General features: G+C 40.7%; 1 protein-coding gene across 1 annotated transcript; it reads left to right on the forward strand.

Moving 5' to 3' along the window:
• Positions 1-179: 179 nt before the first annotated feature.
• On the forward strand, positions 180-24143 carry LOC311002478 (uncharacterized protein). Its single transcript, XM_083993861.1, has 21 exons — positions 180-253; positions 1555-1633; positions 1763-1816; positions 1948-2028; positions 2141-2229; positions 2318-2354; positions 2448-2578; positions 3197-5839; positions 6046-6119; positions 7088-7223; positions 7745-7802; positions 10683-10786; positions 11196-11374; positions 11467-11554; positions 13846-13923; positions 14115-14155; positions 14673-14756; positions 17352-17409; positions 20256-20329; positions 20841-20901; positions 23979-24143. Exons 2-21 carry the CDS (start codon positions 1560-1562, stop codon positions 24080-24082), a joined length of 4248 nt encoding a protein of 1415 aa, XP_083849987.1. The 5' UTR covers positions 180-253; positions 1555-1559; the 3' UTR covers positions 24083-24143.

Genomic DNA, 24143 nt, shown 5'->3' on the forward strand with positions numbered 1-24143 from the left:
GTGAATACGTTTGGGGCAAAAAACAAGAGAAACCTATGAAAAGTAAAGGCAGTTGGAGCTGACCATAGACTGTAGGCTGTACGCTGCAGGCCGGACCAGTAGGTGGCGCTGTGACGTCATCAGTAGGTGGCGCTGTGACATCATCAGCTAAGCACCGTAATTGAGAAGCAGAAGAAGACGCCAGTTGCGGGAAAACCGAAGCTGGAGAAGCCAGTGTTGACTCCAGGTTGACTCCGAACTATCAGAAAACAAGGTAATTGAAGGAACATGTATCTTCTAGTATGAACCAGCAACACGGTGAAAGCTGCTGAAACATCCTGTATTTACATGTTGGTGTGTTGGTTTATCTGTGTCCACTGTCTCAGTCGGAGAAGAAAAGTAGCGGTGCTAACAAGTTGTGTAACTTTGACCTCCCCCTCCCACAACATCCTCTCATGGCAGCGAACACAGCCTGGTGTTGACTGTTAACTAATGTTGATCCTCTGTACGAACATTAATCTGTGTTTCATATCGTTTCAATGTTTTTTCCGCTGTCTAATCTCGCTGGAGTGTGATGTTTAATCACCATCTGTTGTTAGTAACGTTATGCTAATTAATACCAATCTCAGTAACGTTATGCACAGCTAACGTTTTAAAGTTAATAGTTAGTTTTATAGTCCCCCATTACACTATTGCATTGACAAAATGTCTTGGGAACTTTATGAATAATGCACTGACATTACTCAAACTTATGAGTTATTGTGTTTTAACGCTACAGAGACTAGTATACATGAAATATAGCTACGACATAGAAAGTGGGCCTTTTATGCTATATCAGTTTATGTGCACGTATGTGCTAAACTAAACTACTTAAAAGTACTGTATTTGCCTCAGTAACTTCCTTGTTAGATAACACCTGACATGTGGCAACCTGGACAACAATAGATGCTGTGTAACGTTACAGTGTGAGAGACGTGACCAAAGTACAGCTATACAATTTAGTCTCCCTTTACTGGGACAGGACCAGACTATTGTATATATTAGGCCTATATTGTTATACAGAGGTCAGCAAAGATTGAGTAGGTCACCATTCAGTCAGTACATTTCAAAACAATGGTGTCTGTAATTAGAAAGTAATTTAGCAATTTCTATAAGTGTTAATATTATGTCTTTATTGGTAAAGTTGTCCAAACAACATTAGTAAACATTTGAGAGAAATTTGTAAATATGTTGTTCAGTTAATTTAAACAAAATAGTGCATCATAAATCACAACATAGATGAAATGTATTGCTGAACACAACATTGTATTTAACACAATAATGGAAAAATGTTCTGTACTTGTTAAAAGTGTGGGTAAATAGCATAATGTACCATTTATACCACCTTGTGCAAACTATGCAGTTATGCCTAGTATTGTGTGTAAATTTTGCAAGCACTGTGATCTTTATTCTGTGTGTGTGTGTGTGTGTGTGTGTGTGTGTGTGTGTGTGTGTGTGTGTGTGTGTGTGTGTGTGTGTGTGTGTGTGTGTGTGTGTGTGTGTGTGTGTGTGGGCTCTTGTTTTTTTTATCTGTAGCCACCATGAAAACCCCAAATGGTGCGGATGTGAAAAAGGGGATATCAGTCCTCTGGGAGACTCTGCAGTGTCCCATATGGTGAGTGTCATTAAGAGCAAGAAGATTGATTAAATAATTAAGATCTGCTTGATCTACTGATTTTTTTTTTTGCCACTTGGAGGAACTGTCATGTTCTGAACTTACCACCATGCTTTCTTTCATCTATAGTTTGGATGTAATGACAACACCGCTCTCCACTAAGTGTGACCATCAATTTTGCAAGTAAGGAACATTTAATACACCCATGTTTACTCAGATGATTGATGATGTTTTGTTAATTAAACTCTAATTTCATTAATTATTTGCTTTTATACACACTCATGAATAATACATCTGTTGTTTTGTTCCACCAGATTTTGCATATCGAAACTTTTGGACAACTCCAAACAAAACAGAGCCAACTGTCCCGTGTGTAAAACCAGTATAACCAAAAGGTTGGACAGAATTAGAATGATGACATGAACTGGAGTCATTGAAAGCTAATTGTCATTAATAACTGCCTCTTTGTATTCTTCTGTACTGTATGTGTGTTTTATATTCGTACAGGGGTTTGCAGGAGAGCCCTGGCTTTCAGAGACTTGTAGCAGGATTGCAGGACATGATACAAGCATATGAACATGACACTGGCACAAACTGTAAGACTATACAGCAAACCTTTTAGAATGACATGATGTAATTGACTTGCATTACATTACCTAAAAAAAGTTACTTCTGTATTTTCAGACTTCACTGGACTGTCCATGCAGGAAAAACAATCAGGGTAAGAAATTTTACCATTAAGATTAAATGTTTATCAATTAAACGTGCATCATTCATTACAACTGTAAAGTAAACGTATATTTTTCCTACCCAGTGTTACGAATCCTGAAGCTACTAAACATTCTCATGATGTGTCATCCGGAGAGTCACCTGTCACCGATCTTGACATTATGGAAAATGCAGACCATGATGATGTTCCCAGGTCCAATTCTTCAACTATAGAAGGTAAAACCAAGAGATCTATTCAACTCATGACCTCAAATGAACCATCATGTTATCTCTAAATCAGTTATTTTGTACAGTGTAAAAATGTATCACCCATGTGGAAAACACATGGGTCTTTACAAGCCGACCTTTGTTTGGGTAAATCCTCCACTGATGTTATTGTTTTCCTTCTTAAGGATAAAGTCATGAAATATTTAGATAATGGCACATGTTGTTATGTTGGCTCTGCACTCCAGAACATAGTACTTAAACTTTATTGTGATAAATAATTTGATTTCATATATTATATATATATTATTCTGTTGTGCTCAAGATTCATAAACAAAGCCCCCCCCCACCCCTTACACTAACCAAGACATGTCCTCTGCTCTGTGTATATGTAAATTATAGCCACTGTTTTCGTGGAAGCTAATTACTTATCAATCAATCAATCAATCAATCAGTTTGTTTATTTCACATCACACTTAATCTTAGTTCAAATAATACATACACATGGCCGAAAGGGAAAGCGGGAGAAGCAAAAGCTTATCTATTATCTTATGTGTAAGCATGATATCATCTGAAAGGGTCATTACTTATTCATTTAGTCATCCTTTTTTCTTTTTCTTTTTTTTTTAGCCCAGAAGGGATTTGCAAGGCTCATGGGACTTGACGACTCAACTCCTCTGACAACAGAAAATGAATGCCTGGACAGTGGCCTTGGTGATGGCCTGGCAACTTCTGATAAGAAAATTCACAGCTCTATGGATAATTTGGAACCAGAAGAAACAGAAATGTCAGAAGTTGTGGAAGAGATTACAGCAAGACGCATGACAAGAGGCAAAAAGAAATTTGGCAAACTGGAGGACTCCTCCGATCATCCAGCAGTCGTTCCAGATGAGACCGAGTGTCAACCTCTGAGAAAATCCTCACGAAACAAGAAGAAAAAGGATTTGACGCCTGACAAGATTCTTGATCGGAAACAGAGGAAAAGTCTAGAGAAAGTTGCTGAATGGCTTATGAAAGTGCCAACGGAAGGAAGTCTTGAGATGGAAGAACCACACAAAGACGCTGACGACTCCGACAGCTGTTCCTCCACTTCAACGATAGATGTCAAGCAGCAGCAGATTAGTGACATGAATGCTAAAAGAGAGGATCGTGCTAAAGCCCTTGAAGACCAAGTGTTTGGAGTCGTCTACCGACGAGATAGGAGAGTGATCAGGAACACCTCCCTTGTACTGGATGCTGTGGAATCACCAATGAGCACAAGACAGAAAACATGGAGTGACTTGGAGGCAGAGCAACAGTTAATGGAAGATGTGAACGACACAAGTAGTGACATTTTCAAAGAAGCAGAGCAGATGGAAGTCGTGGAGGAAAATGGTATTGACAAATACAGGAAAGAGTTGAACGACAGTGACAAAAACAAAGGCAAAGATGAAGTTCCCTCTCCTCCTTCTCCTGTGGCTGAAATTGAACAACAACTGGAAAAAAGGTCAAAGAAAAGAATGCGTAACACTCTGCAGCAGGTTGACAGTGATTTACAGCAGCAAGCTGAGGCAAAGTCAGAAAGCACTGAGCAAAAGAAAACTGACAAGAGGAAAGGTAAAAACACTAAGTCAGAAAAAGGAAAGCTTGCCAGAGCGACAAGGCCTCTCGTCCTGGTTGGAGTTCAGGATGGAGAAACCAGTTCAAAGACCAAACTGAGATCAGAGGAAGTTCAAGTGCAAATTGAGAACTATCCAAGCAGCGAGGACCAAGAAAGCCCCCTCATGAGGAACACCAGGAGAAGCAGAAGGCTCCAGCTCTTTGTTGAGGAAGTCAAGGGTCACAAAAAAGCAAACTCGAAAACAAACGTAGCTGAAAAAAACAGAAATACTGCAAAGCAATCAGAAGAAGTTGGAGGTGAAACAGTGGATATTACGGCATCACCTCACAATGGAAACATGAAAACAGTGACCAAAAGAAATGGGTGTATTTATGACCAAGATTTAGAAGAAATTGAAAACATTGAGTCTGGTCAGAAGATGTCCAATCTTACACCAGAAGTTCAAGAGTCCGTCGCTGAAGTACCGAATGCTGAAACTGCTTCTGAAGCCAGTGCTGCTTGTAACGTCGCTGTGGTCCCAAGTTCTACGAGTCCAACAGGAGCAGCAGTGGTTGATCCAACACTTGAAAGTAACAATCCAACAAATCATCTCCCAGAATGTCTTCAGATGGAAACGACTGCTTCCAACGCTAAATGTGCTATAACAGAAAATGAGGAGGACAAGAACGACAGTGAGCTGGACACCGAGCAACTTCTCAGGAGCTTCAAAGCCACTAAAAGGAAGTCGTTCCATCTGGGTGGTCCCAGTGTGAAGAGAAGCCGCAGCTTAGACCAGACTGCTGAAGCAAAGCAACGTGTCCCTGTATGTTCTGGTGGAGAATCTGCAACAAGAGAGACAAACCAGGAGGCCTCAGGAGACAACGATAACTCATCTTGTAGCGATTTGATCTCCCCGTCTAACTCGCCCAACCTGGCAAGAAAAACGGTTGCCAAGAAACCAGATCAAGTGGTGGTGGAAGCCTCGATCCCTGACACCGGTAGTTCAGATCAGGACGGTGCTGCTGATAACTGTCTCTCCAGGATCAGTCTCAGCAGCGCCCTCAGTCCTAATAAAGTGTCAAAACTCAAAATGGACAGTCCTCCTGTCTCAGTCGTCCCTCAGCTGGTGGATTCTGGGCTTCGCTTCACACCCGTTGAGCATGAGGAGCTAACCGAAGCCTCAAAGTGCTCTCACATCTCAAACCATCACCTTGATGTTGCTCCGAAGGATGCTGGGAAATCGAAGGAAGCAAGTGGAGAACATTCAGTCAACACGGCTGAACACACTGTGGCAGAGTCCTCTTTAACTCCTGATGGGCTGCTGGCACCAGTTGTCCACATGGTCGGTGAAACAAATCCAAACAGCGATGGAGGAGCTGAGCACAGTGCACATTCCTCCATCAAGAGAAACACAAAGAAGAAGAGACGGGCTCAGAGGCTGGAGTCTTCTTCTGAATGTGACAGCAGTGGATCCAAAGAGGAATTACCCTCCTTGACTCAGATCTTCGGCGCATCAGCTCCTCCAGCTGCTGTGGCCCTGGATCACGCAGACTCCAGTGAAGTGAATAGATGTGAGGCTGCGTGCGTTCCAACTGACGCAGCAGAAGAGGCGAGCCGTCCACCTGCGTGCCCCAGCCCTGACGTAGTTAATGCCAGCCAAGCATCTGTGGACCTGTTTGGCACGCCAGAGGAATGTAAGTAAAGACTTATGCTAGATAAGGCTTCATTTTTGGGGGGTTTATCTGAAGAAAGCAGGCTGCAAAACACCAACTCTTCTCTTTTGTTCATAGTCTGCTGAATATGTGCATGCTCCAAAATCTGTGTTTCTTTAGGAAGTGGGAAAAAAACTAATCTCTCAAATGTTCAGACTCAGAGCTGTTTATTTATTTCTTCCCTGCAGGTGACGTCCCAGTAAATGACAACGTTGTTTCCATGGAATCATCACAATTTTCAAGCGAAGTCCTTGTTACACAGGTAAGCACAAATATGCTCCCAAGTTACCGTCTGTGATGGTGAAGCTGCACTAATGCGTCCTCTGTTTTGAAGAATAACATCTGAGTTGGGGCTTTAAACTCCCGCTGATCCTCGTCAAAGTGACATTTTCCATTAATTCAGACAAAAGTCTGACTCCGTCTATTTGCTTGTTCAGCATTTTTCATTAGCTTTGTGCTCCCAGTGATGCACTGTCACATTACGGCCCATAGAGGGCAGCCACCACATTTTCCTAAGCCAGAATCTGTCAGCTCCTGGATGACGGACTACCTCGCTCAGTAAAAAATGTCCCCCTCAGCAGCTTTCTAAATTGCATTTCATTTACGTTAGAGGAAATGCCGCCTCGGAGATGATTCTTGTTTTCTACCTCATCCATCTTCCAGCGCTCTCACTTTTATCTGTCGACTGTATTTGACTGGGAGTTAAAGTTTCACACCCTGGGGTTTAGAGAAGGAGCAGGATTAAACACATCTGAGAATACAGAGTGTTGGTATTATTGTGCTCTCTCTGTGTCTGTATACATAATCAGTGCACCAGTGCTGTAAACTCTGCGAAATTATTCGACTCTATTCTTCCACAGCAGACGAGAAGAAGCTGTTGTCACTTCTCTGCCCTGCTTTACAAACTCTCTGTAATATCTTAAATATTATGGAGCGTTGGTGTGTAATTATTTTCTCGCTCTCTCTGCTGCCTGGTCAAAATAGCAGTTTTTCAATAATGAATAACTGGCTGGATGTGGACCCCTCCTCTCTGACTGACAGTTGTTATTGTATTCATACATCAATGTAAACCATTACCCAGAATGTGCCCAGTTTTATTTTGTGTAGTAAATGTTGCATTGCAGCCTTTGCTCTCTGCTCACTCCCCCCTCAACCCTGTGTTTTATTAAAGTGCGTGACTCATTTGTAATTATGAGCTGTTCTACTTCACTTTGCTTTCTCCTTTGTAAGCAAAAGATAGAAATGCAGAAGGAGCTGGTGAGGCTGGAGAAATTGATGGCTCTGGTGTCAGAGGTGCTCGAGGAGAAAGAGCGCAGTCCTGCAAAACAAGTCCCATCAGAAACCAACCGCAGCAGCAAAACCACAGGTAAACACAAAACACAGATTGTTTTAGAGCTGAAATGATTAAATGACTAATTAGCTGATAATTACTACTTAAACAAAATGACTAAAATTCAATGATCTTCCTCTATTCTATTCTATAATGTGCTAATTGCCTATTTCAGTATGCATTTGTGACATATTTGTTGTTTAAATTGGTAGTTTAAGCAGTTTGACATCAATTTGGGTTCTTGATCATTGTGATGGCTAATCATCCATGGATCAATCTATCCATTAGCTATATTGCTTTTCCATGCAGGGTCCCGGGGTGGCTGGAACCAATTTATTGACTATTTTTGAACAATTATTGTACAAAACAATTTTAAGATTAATTGATAAAATAATGTGCTGATGAGTTGATAATGGAAATAATAATTGGTGCCCAATTCTTCTTCCTAATTCTGCAAGAAAGAACTAATATAGAAAATATTCGATTTGTATCTTAATTTTTTTCTTTTTATTTATTATTCAAATCACTGACACATGATGGTTACTTTGTGTTTCCAGGCCTGGACACTCACAGACCCGTCCTGCATGACGAGGACGCAGGCCAACATTCAGACCAGTAAGTAAAGCCTGACAGAGTGGACTTTTATTTCTGACTTTTCGTTATGAGTGCATTTTGAATAGCTGATAAAATACTGAAAATTGTTCTAAATGAATCAATACAATATGTTAATGTGGTTTGGTTTAGCTTTGTGGCTTGATCTGTCATGTTAAACCACAAAACCATAAATACTTGTTCAGCTCCTGTCCAACATGAGCCAACATTAAAGCTTGCATCCGGACATGAAGTCATTATTTTGCGGTATGCAGGAAATGATTAGAGCAGCTGATAATATCACAGCTCAATGATCCTCAGGAACTGGACAGTTAGAAACCGGTTGTGTGTAATAACTGTTTTTCATTCCTGCAAACAGGACATTCCTGAGGTTGCAGTCATCTGTTTGATAATATCATACTTGAAAGTGACAGGAAGGTTTGTCAACATGCGACTTTTGATCTTTCTGGTCCTATCAAAGGCGTCAATTTTGCCTGTTTGAAAAAAAAAGTGTCTGTGCCAACAGAGTGCATGTGACTTCAAAGAAATAGTTGAACATTTTGGGTAAAATTAAGAGTTTAATGAGAAAATTGTTACCAGTCTCACGTGCCGTCTAGCTTCAGGAGACTCAGGAAGCCACAAATTAAGTCATAAACCCCTCAGAGAAATGGCAGACTATTATTTCTTCTCTTTGGTTTTTGTGCGGATTAAACAAATGTATTATTTTGGAACTAGCTGATTTCCTCCGTTTCAAATCTTTGCGCCGAAGTAATTGGCTGCTGACTGTTTCATACTTAGTGGTCACATATTAGATGGTATTTATCTTCTCATTTAACTCTCGGTGAATAATCATAAAACTCTTCCTTAGAGAAACAAGGCATTTTTTAACTAAACTAAAAAAGAAAAACAGTTAAGTGGAGCAGCAATGCTGCAAGACACAGAGGACTATCAGTCAAGTTTTAATATTTTCTCAGTCGGTCAGTTAACCAATCGGCTCGCTCGATTTTGTGCTCAAGTCATGTGACACATCAAACTTGATGTCAGTAACAAATCTAATTAAATAATATCAGCCTCAGTGAGTTGCATCTCTCTCCTCAGAGGGTTGTATACATTGTTAATACATTTTAAATGGAGCTATATTTCAATACAGCCCATATTAAGGAGAATAATAAGTGGAGCAAGTGGCATGTAATTGGTCTCTTTCAGTCTGTAACTGATGGAGAAAGTTAGCGGGTGTCTGCGTGTGAGTGTGTGTGTGTGAGTGTGTGCTGCTCGTCTTGTTCTCAGAGGGTGATGCATCTCAAGAGGACAGGCGGATAATCTCACTAATGAACCCAGAATCTGCTTTTGCTGTGGAGAATAAAAAAGTCATTACTGACTGCATCTTATATGTCATTTAGAGCACTTAGAGGGAAACTTGTGTTGCCACAGTAATTTATCTCTCCCGCTTGACTACACCTCCCCCCACCCACCCACCCAGCCTCTTGCCTCGCGGGGTTGGAAGTGCTGTCCTCCGGGCAAGAGAGAGGGAAAGAGAGAGAGACGGCAGATGAAAACATGGAGTTCAGCTACACAAGTTTAAAATGAAAAAAGAAAAAACACATTTTCCACAAACTCAGTGGTGAAATTGGAAAGAATAACTGGCACTGGAGCATTTGACAAGCTTTCAATGAGCTTTCACCTATCACTTTGGTACAGGTAATTTAAATGTAGGCGTGCTGCCAGTTGTCAGTGTTATTTGAGTCTTTGAGTGAGAAAATGAATCCAAAAAGACTTCCAACACTTTATTCATATTAGTTTTGAAGTAGTTTGTATAATCTGCTGATAACAAAGGACACAAGTAACTGGATATTGAGTTTCTGTCAACACTGAGCTCCACCGACGTCAAACGCAACATTGCGCAGTGCCACATTTACAGTGCAGTCAGAGACTGTTTGGACAATGATGTGCTTTTTTTTATTGTTGTGGCTCTGCTCGAACATATTTTATTTGAAATGAAATGACAACAATAAATTTAGATTGCTGTCATTTAGCTCCAGGGGAAGAATGTCTCCTTATTTTCAGACAATACCACAGGATAATTGCCATAAATATAGAGACAAGAAAGTCCTGAATGTTGTTTGTTGTTGATGGCCAACAGTGAAATGTTCTTGAAAGTCAATCACAATGACCTCGGTCCAACTGGGTTTCTGCTTAAGACCAAAGTGAAGGCAGAAAGCTACAAGAGAAGCAACAAGTGAGGATATCTGCAGTTAGGAAGATACTCATCTAATAATCTTGATCATAGACTTCAGTTAATCACTGATTGCATGCGCTTGGCAGCCAGAGTTTATATTGGGTAACTCAATTAAAGTGTAAGAAAACTTTTCCTGTCAAGTTTTGCATTCAGACTGGAGAGAGACTGAAACACAAATAGCTGCAATGCTCACATGATATGGACTCAAACCCCCTCAACAAGGCTTATAGTCATCACTTGAACCAAGAAGTCCAACATAAAAGGAGTTCATTATTGTCCTTACACAGTGTAACCTGGATCAAATTAGAGAGGCCAAACCAGTTTAGCTTTTAGATAATCATTTGACAGCTGAATACCTCGCTGTTACGTAACTGCTTTCCCTTTGTGTCTCGGGTTCTCGTGGTCGTGTATCAGTATCATGGCATGCACAAAACACTGTAGTTCAGTTCTCAGTCAGAGATGAGCAAAGGCCCAACTGCACATGCAAATCCACCAATGATATGAAATGGATCGAGATAACATATTCAGTATTTTAATTTTTAATCTTGCATGTCAGCGTGGGAGAACACCTCTGCTCATTTCTGGCAACTGGATCCCACATCCAAACTCCCTCTGGCTCTTTTACTTCATTTGCCCAACGAAGGTTAATATAAATGTCTCTTTTGCAGGAAAGGCGGCCGCGACACAGAGCGGGAGCCCAGCGCGACGGCGTCTGGTGGCACAGAGGTGGCACAGCCCAGCGCGCCAAAGCATGCTGCTGTTACAGAGATGGGTAAGGGCTCCAGATACGCTGCTGTAAGAACGCTTCTCTGCAAAAACCCTAAATGTAAAACAGTCGGTGGCACATTAGCAGAAAGAATCACAGTCTGTCACAGTGTTTTTGTTTCAGAACTTTCAATTATTGTTTTCCAAATATACACAAGGAGATGTGTGTGTGTGGAAATTGCAGCTGTTGACTTGCTTCCCAAAATGTTTATTATGCCAGCGAGGTTTGGACTTTGTGGAGTGTTTCAGATGTTTTTGGCGAGTGTGTCCTCTTGTGCCGTCTGTGGGTTTCACCCTCATTAGTCAGATAATGAAAATGTGTTGTTGTGTTTTTAGAGAGGTCTCAGTCTGAACAGATTAAGTCCTGCCTGTCTAAATGCTGATGACACTTTCTTTACATGACTGTGTCTCCTCAGCAGTGCAGCGCCCCACACATACAGGGATGAGCGTAAAAGCCACCGAAGCCTCCAAAACACTAAAGAAATGCAGTTCAACAGCAGATGGGCAAGAAGACAAAGAGAACAACACACCCAGGAGAGACAGACGTAAAGCCAAGCTGGTGCTGGTGTCGTCCGGTTTGGAGCCTAACGAACAGGTATCAAGTATCAGAGAGTTTATTTATGTAGCGGTTTCCATGTTAGGACACGTTAACCAATCAGGCGCTGTTGTTGTTGTTGTTGTTGACAGATAATGGTGAAGAAGTTTGCCAAGCGACTTGGGGCCTACGTGGTTTCCCAGGTGACACCAGAGGTGACTCATGTAGTGATGCGCACTGGTAAGTCTGCTAACACGCAGTATGTAGCAGCGCTGTTCATCTCAAGACTGCAGCTGATTAAACAGTGTTTTGAACTTCATGAATTGATCCACTGGACTTTAATAATTTGTGGTTAAAAATGGTTTGATACACAGTAAAGCAATTAAATCTGCCTTTTAAGTGCAAGCTTCAGATCTGTCTACTTAGGCTTTTAAAGTATTTTCCAAAGCAATAACATTTACGTCTCCAGAAGTACATTGTCTTTTCTACATGGACTTCCAGCTTGTTTTTGTGCGTCTTTTGAAACACTCCTTGGAGATAAGCTCTCTCTCTCTGTTTCTCTCTCACCCACACACTCCCCGCTCCATTCATCCACTTGTTGCTAATTACTCTCTGATAGATTATTTTTTATTTCAAAGCTTGCTGTCTCCAAAGCACCTTATTAACTGTCACTGTTTATGAAGCCTTTTTTTTTAAATGGCAGCCTGTTTCCCAGGCAACCAAAAAAAACGAGGGGAGAGGATTCCTCTCGATCTTTGTGGTTAAAGGTTGAAGAAGGAGCAGGATGCTTCAAACCCTAACCTTTTTGCAGAATGTCATTTCAAATCATTTGAAATTAAGTTGTGTTTGAGGCATCAAAAGATTTGCACTTGACCATTGACCTGGAATACAAATGAATGGATAATTATAATATTTCTTGAAGGAAGAATAATGATCTTGGCCCTGCTGATCATCTTTGATTTGCGTCAGTGAAGCTGTTCATTGTTTAACGATGTGTTACAAAACAGGTTTATACAGTGTAAATGAACTAGACATTCATTTTTGCTGCTGAAAATGCTTCTATTATATTTTTGCTAATTCTAAAAGGTAAAACCTGCATGGTACCGAACGTTACAGGTGTCCTATCATTATATCAACTAGAAAAAGCTTTTTTTCCCCCTTGAATAGCTGAAAGACAAAAAGTACATATTTTGGGATGAAATCATATTCATCCATAGTGGATCCAGAGCCCGTCTTTGAAGCCCAAAGCTGAACAATATACATTAACTTGACCTGACAATGGAAATCACTTAAAGGAGAATTCCAGTCATTTTCTAAGTAACGCTCTACAGCTCTAGGTCGATATGGAAACTGTCCCAAGCTCGACAGTCGACTAGTAAGGTCTACCCTGGAAGCTAGAGTAAACAGAAGTACGAGATAAAAACACATGTTAACACTTAGGTCTGGGACAATACGCTTTTCTCCCGATTCGATTCTTCTACGATTTTTTGGATGGCGATTCGATTTAAATTGCGATTCTACGATATTGCAGATTCTCTCGATTTCTAGTCTGCATTTTTAACATTTATCTACACACAAATATTGTAGGAGCCTATACATTAACATACTCCATAAAGTGAACTTAAACCCTTTCAAAACCTGTACTATCTGTATGTAAAAAAAGGCTAACAAATGCACATTGCACAATATTTAAAATAAAATATTTATAATTTATAATTTATAAATATTTAAAATAAATTCCAAAAAAAATCGATTTAAAAATCATCAAAGAAGATATCGCGATATTTATGTGAATCGATTTTTTCTCCCACCCCTATTAACACTGCTCTCTCATATTAATGGAATTATGCACACTCAGTGTTGTGTGGTAAGGAACTGGTGGATGTTGCAAAGCATTTGTAGTGATATTTTGAGCGTTATATAGAGGCTAAAGTTGCGGGTAGAAGAACTGCCCCCATTACTCTGCACAGATTTTTCTCAGATTTTTTCCTATGGTCGCACTCGGGGACCTAGAGCTGTAGAGCGTTACTTAGAAAATGACCAGAATTCTCCTTTAACTGCATCATACACAGTACAGAAAGCCTCACCTCTGTACTGTTTTGTACCATGTAACTTTTGATTTGTAGCACATGAAATCCAGTCACAGTCTGTGGACTAATAATGACCCTAAAGGCTGAGCTGTCTTCAAACACCAGAGAAGAAAAAACAAGCGTCTTGTTTTGAGTAATCAGGAAAAACTTTGTGAAACTTCCCCCTAAGAAGAAAAGCACATGGGGGGTGAGGAAGCACAGACATTAAAGCAAACGTGCACCAAATCTAGGAATGCACTAAATGACCAAAACCTCACTTTTTCCTCATCAGACTTAATATAAAAAAGCCAACCCAGTTAGATTTCTTTTTAGGTAGCAAAGTTTTTATCTAGATTTTGAACATGTGGCCAGTTTGTCTGAATACAGTCCTTGTGGAAAGTCGAGGTGACAATCTTGAGCGTCTTTTCACATATCTCTGCTTGTCCTCCCCGTCTCTGCCAGATGAACAGCTGGTATGCGAGCGCACGCTGAAGTACTTCCTTGGCATTGCCGGCAGGAAGTGGGTGGTGAGCTTCCAGTGTAAGTCCTGACTTTCTTTTCCCGCTGATGAGTAAAAAAAACAAACAATTAGTCTGAACACAAAACAGCGTGATGACGGAGGGATTGGCTGGAATAAAAGGAGCGATACATAATATAGTAGCCACCAGAATCGTGTTTGTGTGCCTGACAATATGCTCATAAGTTTTTTGTTCTTGCCTCCTTTTCCGCAGGGATTTCAGAGTGCTTCAAACAAAAGAAACTCTTAGATGAGGTACGCTCGCCTGTGTGCGCCTTGAATTTGCGCGCCGGCGATTTCCTGTTACATCTCTGTATGTCTTGATGCTGAATTAATGCTGCATGATGAATCTCTCCATGAGGTTCATTGTGATACCTCATAAATTATTTGTCATCCATTTGCTTTCGCGATCCCTGCATCTGCTTCCTTCCTATGCAAGTATAATCCTTTGCCAAGCTTAGTTTAGTATCGCTATCAATTTAAAACTATTTGCCTGTCGTCCAGGGAAACTTTTAGCATTTTTATGCAACACATGGGTTATGTAAAATGGGGCTCATGCAATTATAAGATGAACACTGTCAAATTGAAGAATGTCCAGTGTTGTTGTTGGAGGGTATTGTACACTTAGAATCAATGAAATGAGTATGACCTGTCCGTCGCCTCACAATCAGTCCCCAATCCACGTATTTTAAAGGTAAAAGTGAAATCAAAATCGTTTGAACATCGTGATTGACTTTCATGCTCTGATTCAGTTCCCTTTGTTGTCCCACAGAGTCCCTTTGAAGTGAGAGGTGATGTGGTGAATGGACCCAACCATCAGGGTCCATCAAGAGCTCGGACCACTGAAGACGATAACGTGAGTCTGTCGCACAGTGAACCGACACGGTTGATTTATACAGTGTTTGTTTGATCTAATTGCCCCAAAGGTGAAAACTAAAGCTGTTTGTCTCATCTCCCAGGGGAATATAACCGTGACTCTTGTCTTTCTCCTGCAGCTGTAACACTTTATCTCTAGTTGTCAATTATTCAAGAGTTCATAGAAATTTTAAATCGTACTAAACCAGTCTCGTAACATTTAAAAATGTGTGCTTCCTCAGACTACAAGACAACATTCTTATGAGTAGAAATAAAGAAAAAGACAGTCGAGCTAAATATTTATCTTTGATCTCAATTTCTTATTTTGATAAACATTTTGTCGGGCGACTTGCACAAACACATTCATTTCAAGCAGATTTTGCTTCTTGCTTCTTATCATCTGCTGTTCCTCCCTGGGGAGGATGAATGTCTGTGCCTGTTCAGTCTTGATGTGGCTTTATCACATCAAGTCAAGTCATAGTTATGGGACACAGCTCTCAGGGCAGGTTCATCTGAAGAGATGGCTGAGGCTTCACTGCAGCAGCAGCATCATCTGTTAAGACCAGACCAGAAAAACAAAGCTGCTCCGTCTATGCCAAAGCAACACCAAGAAAAAAAATCATAAGCCACTGCTGAAACTACACAAATCTGTGCTTATTAGAAACAGACATTAGAAAGTGAACTTTAAAGATTGATTGAGCATGTTGCCTTTTACATGGCAAAATACAAAGAAAGAGAGAGATAGGAAATAAGAGGGAGAGAGAGCGAGGAAAGTGACTTCACCAGTCAGACTCAGACAACAAGGTCACTGCCATTTAAAAGTAATTTAACAGTTGGTGTAACAAAATGAAAACGGTGTACACACAGGACCGAGTGAGGAGGCACCTCTCTTGAACCACATGAAAATATCAAAGCTATTTGCTCCTCATTTCATTTACTGACTTAATGTTTCTGACAGTTTTTTCATTTTTCTTATTTACCATTGACACCAATTAATGCTTTAAAACAAATGTCTGTCAGGAAGGGACAGAAATTAAAGAAACAGGAGGGAACAAAGTATGTCACTAAATACGTGATGGAGAAAAGAAGGGTGTAAATGGATTGATGAAAGGAAGTTATAAAAGAAGGATGTAAAGGGAGAAAAATAGAGAAAGAAAGAAGGGAGTTTCTAAGAAAGGAAGGGGGTATGAGGGAGGAAGGATGCAAGGAAGTAGATGAGAGGAAAATATGTAAGTAAAGAAGGACATAAAGAAAGATGAAAGCAAGAAAGAAGTATGGAATAAAGACAGCAAGTAAAGGAGGAAGAAGGGAAGACGAAGATGGACGGAGGGAATAAGTAAATATATAAATATGGGAGTATTGAAGGAAGAAAGTCCGGAGCTAAGGCAGTGTATTTAAGTAAGGCAGGGATTGAACCTGTTTCCCACTCTTGCACCAGCCTCTTAGCTCAGACCTTTTTGTAGGGAGCTAATGGTAATTTTCCCCCTGGTGTGTGGCCAGCAGGACCGGTTCTGTTGCCACTGAGGGGGAAAATTAGAAATGGCTAGATGTCATGTTGGCCGTATCGCTGCCTTTGAAGAACCTCTGCTAATTGAATTAGCTAGTCATTTCAGGCTTATTTAAGTGGCCTCAACGCTGCGCCGGCACTTTGATGAAGCCGGGCAGATTGTCCCGCTCATCTGCACTTTCACCTGCGCTGGCGACAAACACACTAACAGATGAAACGGAGAGGGAGTCACCTGAATGTTGATGCTCAGGAAATAAGTCAGAAATGTTGTACTTATACATATATACGTATATGTGTGTGTGTGTGTGTGTGTGTGTTTGGACATTATCACATCACACACTCTAATACCTCCTGAAGGACATTAGCTGTTGTCTAAATTAAAAATCTGTAACCGAAACACTTTTTCATCTCACCGAGCACCTCTGGCTAATGATCGCCATGGACGGACAGGGGTGTGCGTGTGTGTGTGTGTGTGTGTGTGAGAGAGAGAAATTAGTATTTCTCTCTCCAGCAGCTTGGACATTCATCTTCCAAACGCTACCGTCCAATCACACACTGTATATGAGACTGTGATGCAAGTTGCACATTTCTTTTTTTGCAGTTACCATGGTTCAAGGAAACAATTTTACATTCCCATCCGAACAAAGCTTATTGACCCCCAGTGCAATAAAACAATGTGTCCCTGGTGTCAGACAGCTCGTTTTTCTTGGCGTGCTTAAAGCGTGATATTACCTCGGTGAAGGCGGCTCCGTTCGCTCCGTTGTGTTTGACATCCATCCTGAATTTACGGTATTGCAGCAAGAGCAAGAAAATTAACAAGGTCCTGAGGTTTTAGTCAGTAAAGTGAAGTATACCTGTTATAAATTGGGAGTTACTGTATGCTTGGTGAAGTGTTTCAGCTTTACGCCCTCAGACAGGGGGAAAGTTCAGAAACACACTTGGCTCTAATGGGAGCAGCTATAATGGCTGCCACTGAACGTTGTCCAGAGGTTAAATGCCCTGAATAACTGGTCTCTTGTTGCTTTACTATTGTGTTTTGCAGAAATCTCAAACTAGATTATTTATCTTTCCACTTCCTTTTCTCTTTAGCTGCTCTTGGACGGCTACAAGATCTGTTTCCAGAGGCCCTTTACAGCCATGACCACAGGTAACGCATCACCAAGACATGTCCTACTCAAAAGATGACATTTTGACATCTTGAAAACAATCTTTGACCAATGACATGTGGATCTATGATAGTATCACTATCTGTTCAGCTCTCCCTCACAGAGGCTCACCAACACTGGAGCTTTTAGGGCTAACATTATCGACATTTTGGGAATTTAATGGGTTAAATGTGACTCTTAAAAACTGTTAAACAAAAATAGAATTAGCATAAATCTGTCTATTTGGGTTATTTATTGCATTATTTGGGTTTATTGAGAGGAGTCAACTTATCCTGGTCATTGATTTCCAAGGGATCACTACAGCATTGTAATGCCAAGCCAAGCCAAGCTAAGCTACTGCAAAATCGCCACTGCACTCACATCAAAGCTCTGTTTATTGGGTCAACGTTTCTTTCTATCGACCTTCATCAGGACCGACATTTTTCAATTGTTGTGTGCCTTCTTTTTTAATACTTCAGTACACCAATGCAATTGGCTGATTACTGGTGTTTGCAATGATAAGAGGAAGTGACATGAACAAATTTCCCCTCGGGGATGAAATAAAGTATAATCTAGTGACATTATCACAACACTGGAAAGCAGAGAGACAAACTCGATACTCAACACTCAGAATATTGATCCAACAACAGTATATTCAAGACCACAATAAAAAAAACTTGTGGCAATCTAGAAAAAAAGAGAGAGAAAGATCAAATATAGTAGATACCATCTCCTCCAGCAACCCATCATCTCTGGAAATTATGCTAAGAGCTATGCTAACTATTTACTGTCTGTGGCTTCGTCTGTAGCACCTACTCATGAGAGTTAGGTCGATGTGTTGACACATATTGTGACAATACAGTGTTGAACATGAGACATTTTACAGTTGAAAATGAACTAGCCAGTGCAACCTATAGTGTGGATTTGATCTGTAGACGTCAGTCGGCTTCTACTGTGTGTGTCAGGAAAGAAATGATTGAGAATATTTAGACAGTTCAATTTAGTGGAATTACTTTTCTAAAACAACTAAACTTTGCAAATATGACACAGCGGCATCACATTAATTCCAGCCTCAGCGATGTGTTCATGTATAGCTGTAATTCATACTATGTAAACAGAGCCAGCCAAGTGAGTTGTTCAGTGTTTATTTCTCTTTTTCTGTCTCAGTTGTCTGCCAGCACATGCCACATGCCATTTGTTGAGCTCTGTAAGCGACAGCGCTGAGAGGTACAGGGAGCCGTGTGAAATGTTGACTTTTAATGAGCTGATGAGAAACTTGCAAATAGAAAAGAAAGGGAAAAATGATGTGCCATCAGAGTTCCATCCACGTATTTGTGAAGTTTTTATTCTCGATATTGAATGCAGTGTATGCATCAAGAGGCCATGGTTGCTCAATAGACTCAGGTGTTGTAGGATATATACATAAAATATCCGTCAACCACATCGAAGCCATCTCTGATTACTTTGATTCCCTCTACTTGTAGCTTATCCATGCACCATTTCTTGCTTCTTGATTCTTGAAATGCAAAACTCAGACACTGCAGGAATGGTAAGTCTGAGATTAGTTTTTTTTTTTTATTACGACAGGTTTTCTTTATTTCAAAGACAAGAATGCTAAAGACCTATGGTGTTATTTCACGGCATTGTTGCCATCCAGCTGTCGCCCCGCTGTTCGCACTGTTCAGTATTCTCCATCAAAAATAGCATTTCTCCACCTCAATTGTGCAGTTTTATTGATGTGTGTGTCCTGCAGGACCCCAGCAGACGCCCCCCATTTACTATAAAGAGAAAAACTGAAAAATAAAAAGGGACGGTTAAAGCAGCTCACAGGTTTTGACTGACACAGAGAACAGCTTGAAACCTGTGGTGTTTTTTAACCTCTGTCATTTCAGCACAGGAGAACAATGACAACTGATTCCAGCATGTGGGTGGATTGAATGTGGACTGGTGGCGTCGTGTTGTCATAATATGCAGCGGTTGCTATGCCGCCTGGAGATTATTTCTGAAAAGAAAGTGGAAATGAGCTTTCAGTCGTAGCCAAAGTGCTCTATTTAAAAATGGTAGTAAATTTGCTGGTGCCCTCTTCCACTGTCTGCATGTGCCTAGTTTCTAAGCTTTGGCCCCAATGATTAAACTGCTGATGAAGATCAAGCCAGAGAGGAGTTTGGTCGCCCTTCGTACAAGATACTTTTTAGATGAACGGATGGCTCGATCATGGGTGAAGGTCTCGGGGGGCCACGTTGCTTGAAAACCCACAAGGCAGCGTTCTTTAGTTTCCTTCTTCCTGCGGCTCTCAAAGTGCTCCTGCAGCATCCTCCTGCTGACTGCTGGATCGATGAAGCTTTGCTAATGGGTTGACATCTGCTTGCTTGCGTGAGGAGCTTAAAGACTTTCTTTTACATGACACAAACATTTGGATGGAGTCTGTTTTCTTCAGCCCTAAGAGGATTTCATCCATTATTAAATTGCTAGTAAAAAAGTTTGTGTATGTTAGATGGTGACGTTCGAGCACATGTTGAAGCAAAAACAAGAGATGATGATTTAATGATTTTCATTTTTTTTTAATTGTTTGGTTTATGCTGTGATGTGTCAGAATATGAAGACATTTAGTTGGAACCACATTTAAAGTGCGATGACGGATTAAGTGAGATGTACATATTGATTTGAGTGGAGTCTGAAATATTGATGTTTTCCGTCCCTCTGATCAAAGGAAGTCAGAGCTTGAAATGAATCTGCTCTGTATCCCCCTCAGGCTCGAAGGGGTGAGAGTAGAAAGAATAAAATTAAGGTGTGACCACTTGTAATTTCTCAGTCAGTGTATGTGTGTGTGTGTGTGTGTTTGTCCTAGACGAAATGGGCTGGATGGTGGAACTCTGTGGAGCAGCTGTTGTTAAAGATCCACTTCTCCTCGACAGTAAACAGGTAAGAGCGTCAAGCCTCCTCCACTCGAAAAAATAATAGACTCAAAAAATGTCACTGTTATTACCTCCCTGTTGGTCAGTATCATGTGATTCAAATCTAATCAGTGGTATCTGGGAGCGCAGCTATCATCACCCAGGTGCTTGTCTCATTATTATGTTCAAGTTTTTTCCTCACTCCTCTACATGATGTTTCAGTTTGAATAAATATGCTTCACTTGTGATTCCTATGACTCATGTGCTCTAAGTAAATAGAAAAACTATTACCGTACCTGCAGGGATTAGGTGGACTCCCCTGTCACCAAACAAATCTCTCTCCTGGATATGATTTTATTTTTTGCAATAGCACATTAATGCAGTGTTGTTTAGCAAATGTCACATTATAAAAATAGAACCACCACAGTTGAATTACCCTGAGCAGCATTTACCTTATGTTGCTAATAGATAATCTGACACTGTGTGGTTGGCTGTGAGTACTGTAAATGTGTTTTACTTATTATCTCTTTAACACACAGCGGTCCCATCATGTGGTCATTGTTCAGCCTGGATCAGAGTCATCCACGTCCACATACAGCGGTGAGTCTTGTCCGAAAATTACATTTCATTTTCACCTACTACTTTTATACCAGAACTCTAAATAATGAACTTTCAATCTTGTAGTTATTCTCACTCAATCATCCTCTCATACACACCAACCCACCCACACATACAAACAAACAAACAATAATTGATACAATTAGAAATTAGATTTACAGCAGTGGGAGCTGGTTAAACAGTTAATTTGTGGTTTCAGCTGGAAGTGTCATCATTTTTGAAATGAGTGTCTTTAATGTAGTATTGTGGTGAAAATAGGTAAGTCAATGTTCTGGTTTGAGTCTGGACAGTTCAACCAAGATGAGAGAGAGAGAGGAGTCATTCTGCAGCTGCCGAGCAGGTTTACAGAGAAAATAATTATCATTCAGAATACATTGTTGATACACAGATTGTTTTACTATTATATCAAAAACAGAGTTTAGTCTGATATTTTTTATTCTTAAGTTAATGCAGAAGTAAGCGATCTGGTGGTTTTGGCTAACTTCTTGTCAGCAGATGGAGTTAGCAGTCCCCGCCCTCGTCCCTACGTCACCACATTCACGTGCATCCCTTGACTGCACACACAGAGAGGACCGCCCCTTTATGCCGTTCTCTCTCCTCATTGGATAAAGGTTGTAGGATACAAGGAAAGTTTTCTCCTCGGCTTACAGCAGAGCAGAGTGACTGACAGACCCGTGTTTCAGACCAAACACTCTATAGAAGTGATTGCTGTCGGAAGATATAACTATTTAAGACTTATATTAACACAAACATTCCTCTTACTTCTGCTTTAAGGAAAATAAAGAGTTAATACTTTCAAGCCAGCTCGCTTAGTTTTCTAGCTTCATTTTGTAATTTTCTATGGAAAGATTTAATTAATTATTTTTCTTGATATTTGAACAAAAATAATTTCTTGATGTGTTCACAGACACGGGCATGTTCATTAACATTAGCCAGTGAGCCAGTGCTATCCAGCTAGCATAGCCTTATAATATACTAATATCTTCGATTTTCTGTCTTCAAAAAGAACCTTGAACATTTATCAGTATAATTTAGAAAAGTGATCAAACTTTTGAGCGTCATTTGGTAAAGATTAAAATAACAGTCAGTCACCACAATGCATGTTTTCAGTCGCTCTGTTTGTCGATAAATACTGAGATTTTTTACAATAATTTAACCAAAAGTCTTCTATTGTGTGCTTTAAAAAGATTATGCTAACATTGTTTTGTTTTTTAAAGGACAGGGTTGCACCTAAGTCCATAAACTTGTGAATACATATCAGATACATGAAATTCAATTGGCAACAGATTGAAATATTGTTAAATGTCCATTTTCTCTTCCATCTGAATACACGGCAGGAATAAGCGCTCCTCACAAGTCTCTGTCTGGCATACATCTGTGCACCTGTCGGTTCATTAGTCCGTAGATTTCAGGGCATGCGAGTTTGAGTGTGTGTGTGAGAGGACCAGTTGGAGGGTGACAGAATGGTGTAATGGCACATGGTGTCAGCCAAAATGAGACAGTTTCCCCAACAAGAGCGAGGGGACTGACTTGCTAGGAAAGCGAGTGTGAAGGAAGTTAGGCAGCAGAAGAGAAAATGTCAGATTGGAGCGGGGGGAAATGTCAAAACAAGTTGGCCGCAGAAGAGAGAGGCTGCCATAGCACGAGGACAGCTGACAGTTTAAAACAGAGAGGGAGCAAGTGGCTCTGAGCCCCCCCCCCCACCCCCCTCTCCCTCCCTCCCTCCCTCCTGGCATCCTAATTTGCACTGCTGCATATTTAATGCAGCTTTCCTCTTCCGCGTCCTCTGGCACTCATAGCCCAGGTAATGGAGCAGCCCCTCCACCCTCCCCTTCTCTATCCCCTTTATCCTCTTCTTCTGCACCATTGATTGAAATCACACACATCTCTTTCTTCCTCTCAACCGTCCTCTGATGTAATGGAAATGTGCGAGTATCTGTGCACACACACTCCTAAGGTGTCGATTGTGTTTTACAAGGCTTCTGGATTTGTAGGTTCAGGTTTTTTCCTCCTGAAGGACTAAGCTGCTTATTTGAAATGTATTCAGACTGGTCAGTTAATTATCTTTGAATTATTTCCCCCAGTGATCTTTCATCATCTGCATTGATAATCATACAGTATATCTGTCTTTTAGATTACTTAAGAGAAAAAGGTGATATCAAGCTTCCAGACAAATCCCATGAATGCACTTAATCAACTATTAAATTATTCTGCAAATGTTGCCTGTGAAGTCGGAGCTTATTGCTTTGTGCCATAAAAAATAATTTTTCTGTAGTTGTTGTTTTTTTGGTCTTTTTATGCCTTCATTAAGGCAGCAACAGTGGAGACGCAGCAGGAAACGAGGGAGAACATCACGATTCCCAGCTTGAGTTGAGCTGGGGATGTTGTGGTGCATGGTTGTCGTTGTAACCCCCTAAGCTACGGTTGTTGTCGAAACCTGAACCCCACACAGTTGCACTGGCTTTACAAGATCGCACTTTGATCCTGGGTCGGTGCCAAGTGCAACACTGTGTTCTCATAAATACTCAACCAGGAGTGAAACACGCATTAATCCACAGCCCCAGATAAATGTACAATTGTCCTGTTGTTTGAGTAAAAACATCAGCACTCATCTGTTTTAGGAAATGAGTTAGCCTATTTATAAAATGAAACTAATCATTGTGACCCATTTTGTTTTGTGGTTTTATGTCTTTGGTAGAGCGGATGGGGTTGGGACTGAGAGCCACAGACAGAGTAGAGAAGTCAGAAATGGTATTTGTTGACAGTAAGAAATATACAGAGCAACACTGGACTTCTTCAGTTGTAAAAAAGCCAGATTGTATGTGTCAGCACACGAGGAAGGAACACTGACTGTCGGCGCTGCTCCGCTCTGTGTATCACATGAGAGCTGAAGTATCAGACGGCTGAAAACATTTTAAGCCCACAAAGACTATTTGATGCAAAATGTTATCTGCTTTATCCTCATGCCAACACAAGAATCGTCTTATTTTGAGACATTGTTTTTCTTCTCTTATGATTCTCTCATCCTTGATGTATTTCATCCACTCTCCACCCTACAGGCCTCTCCAGACAAGCCACTGTGGTGACGCGCGGCTGGCTCTTGGATACAGTTGCAACCTACACTCTCCAAAACTTCACCAACTACTCAGTCAACATGAGCTGAGGGAGCCAGTTCATTATAACCAGCCACAGCCATGGGGTGTTCTCTCATGGCCTATTTTACA

The sequence above is a fragment of the Trachurus trachurus genome (genome assembly GCF_905171665.1).
Source record: "Trachurus trachurus genome assembly, chromosome: 19".
In the NCBI taxonomy this organism is placed as follows: Eukaryota; Metazoa; Chordata; class Actinopteri; order Carangiformes; family Carangidae; genus Trachurus; species Trachurus trachurus.

Coding starts and splice junctions, on each gene's coding strand:
- LOC311002478 (XM_083993861.1), top strand. CDS start 1,560: ATGAAAACCCCAAATGGTGCGGATGTGAAAAAGGGGATATCAGTCCTC. Junction 1,817..1,947: donor TGTGACCATCAATTTTGCAA/GTAAGGAACATT, acceptor TTGTTCCACCAG/ATTTTGCATATCGAAACTTT. Junction 5,840..6,045: donor GTTTGGCACGCCAGAGGAAT/GTAAGTAAAGAC, acceptor TCTTCCCTGCAG/GTGACGTCCCAGTAAATGAC.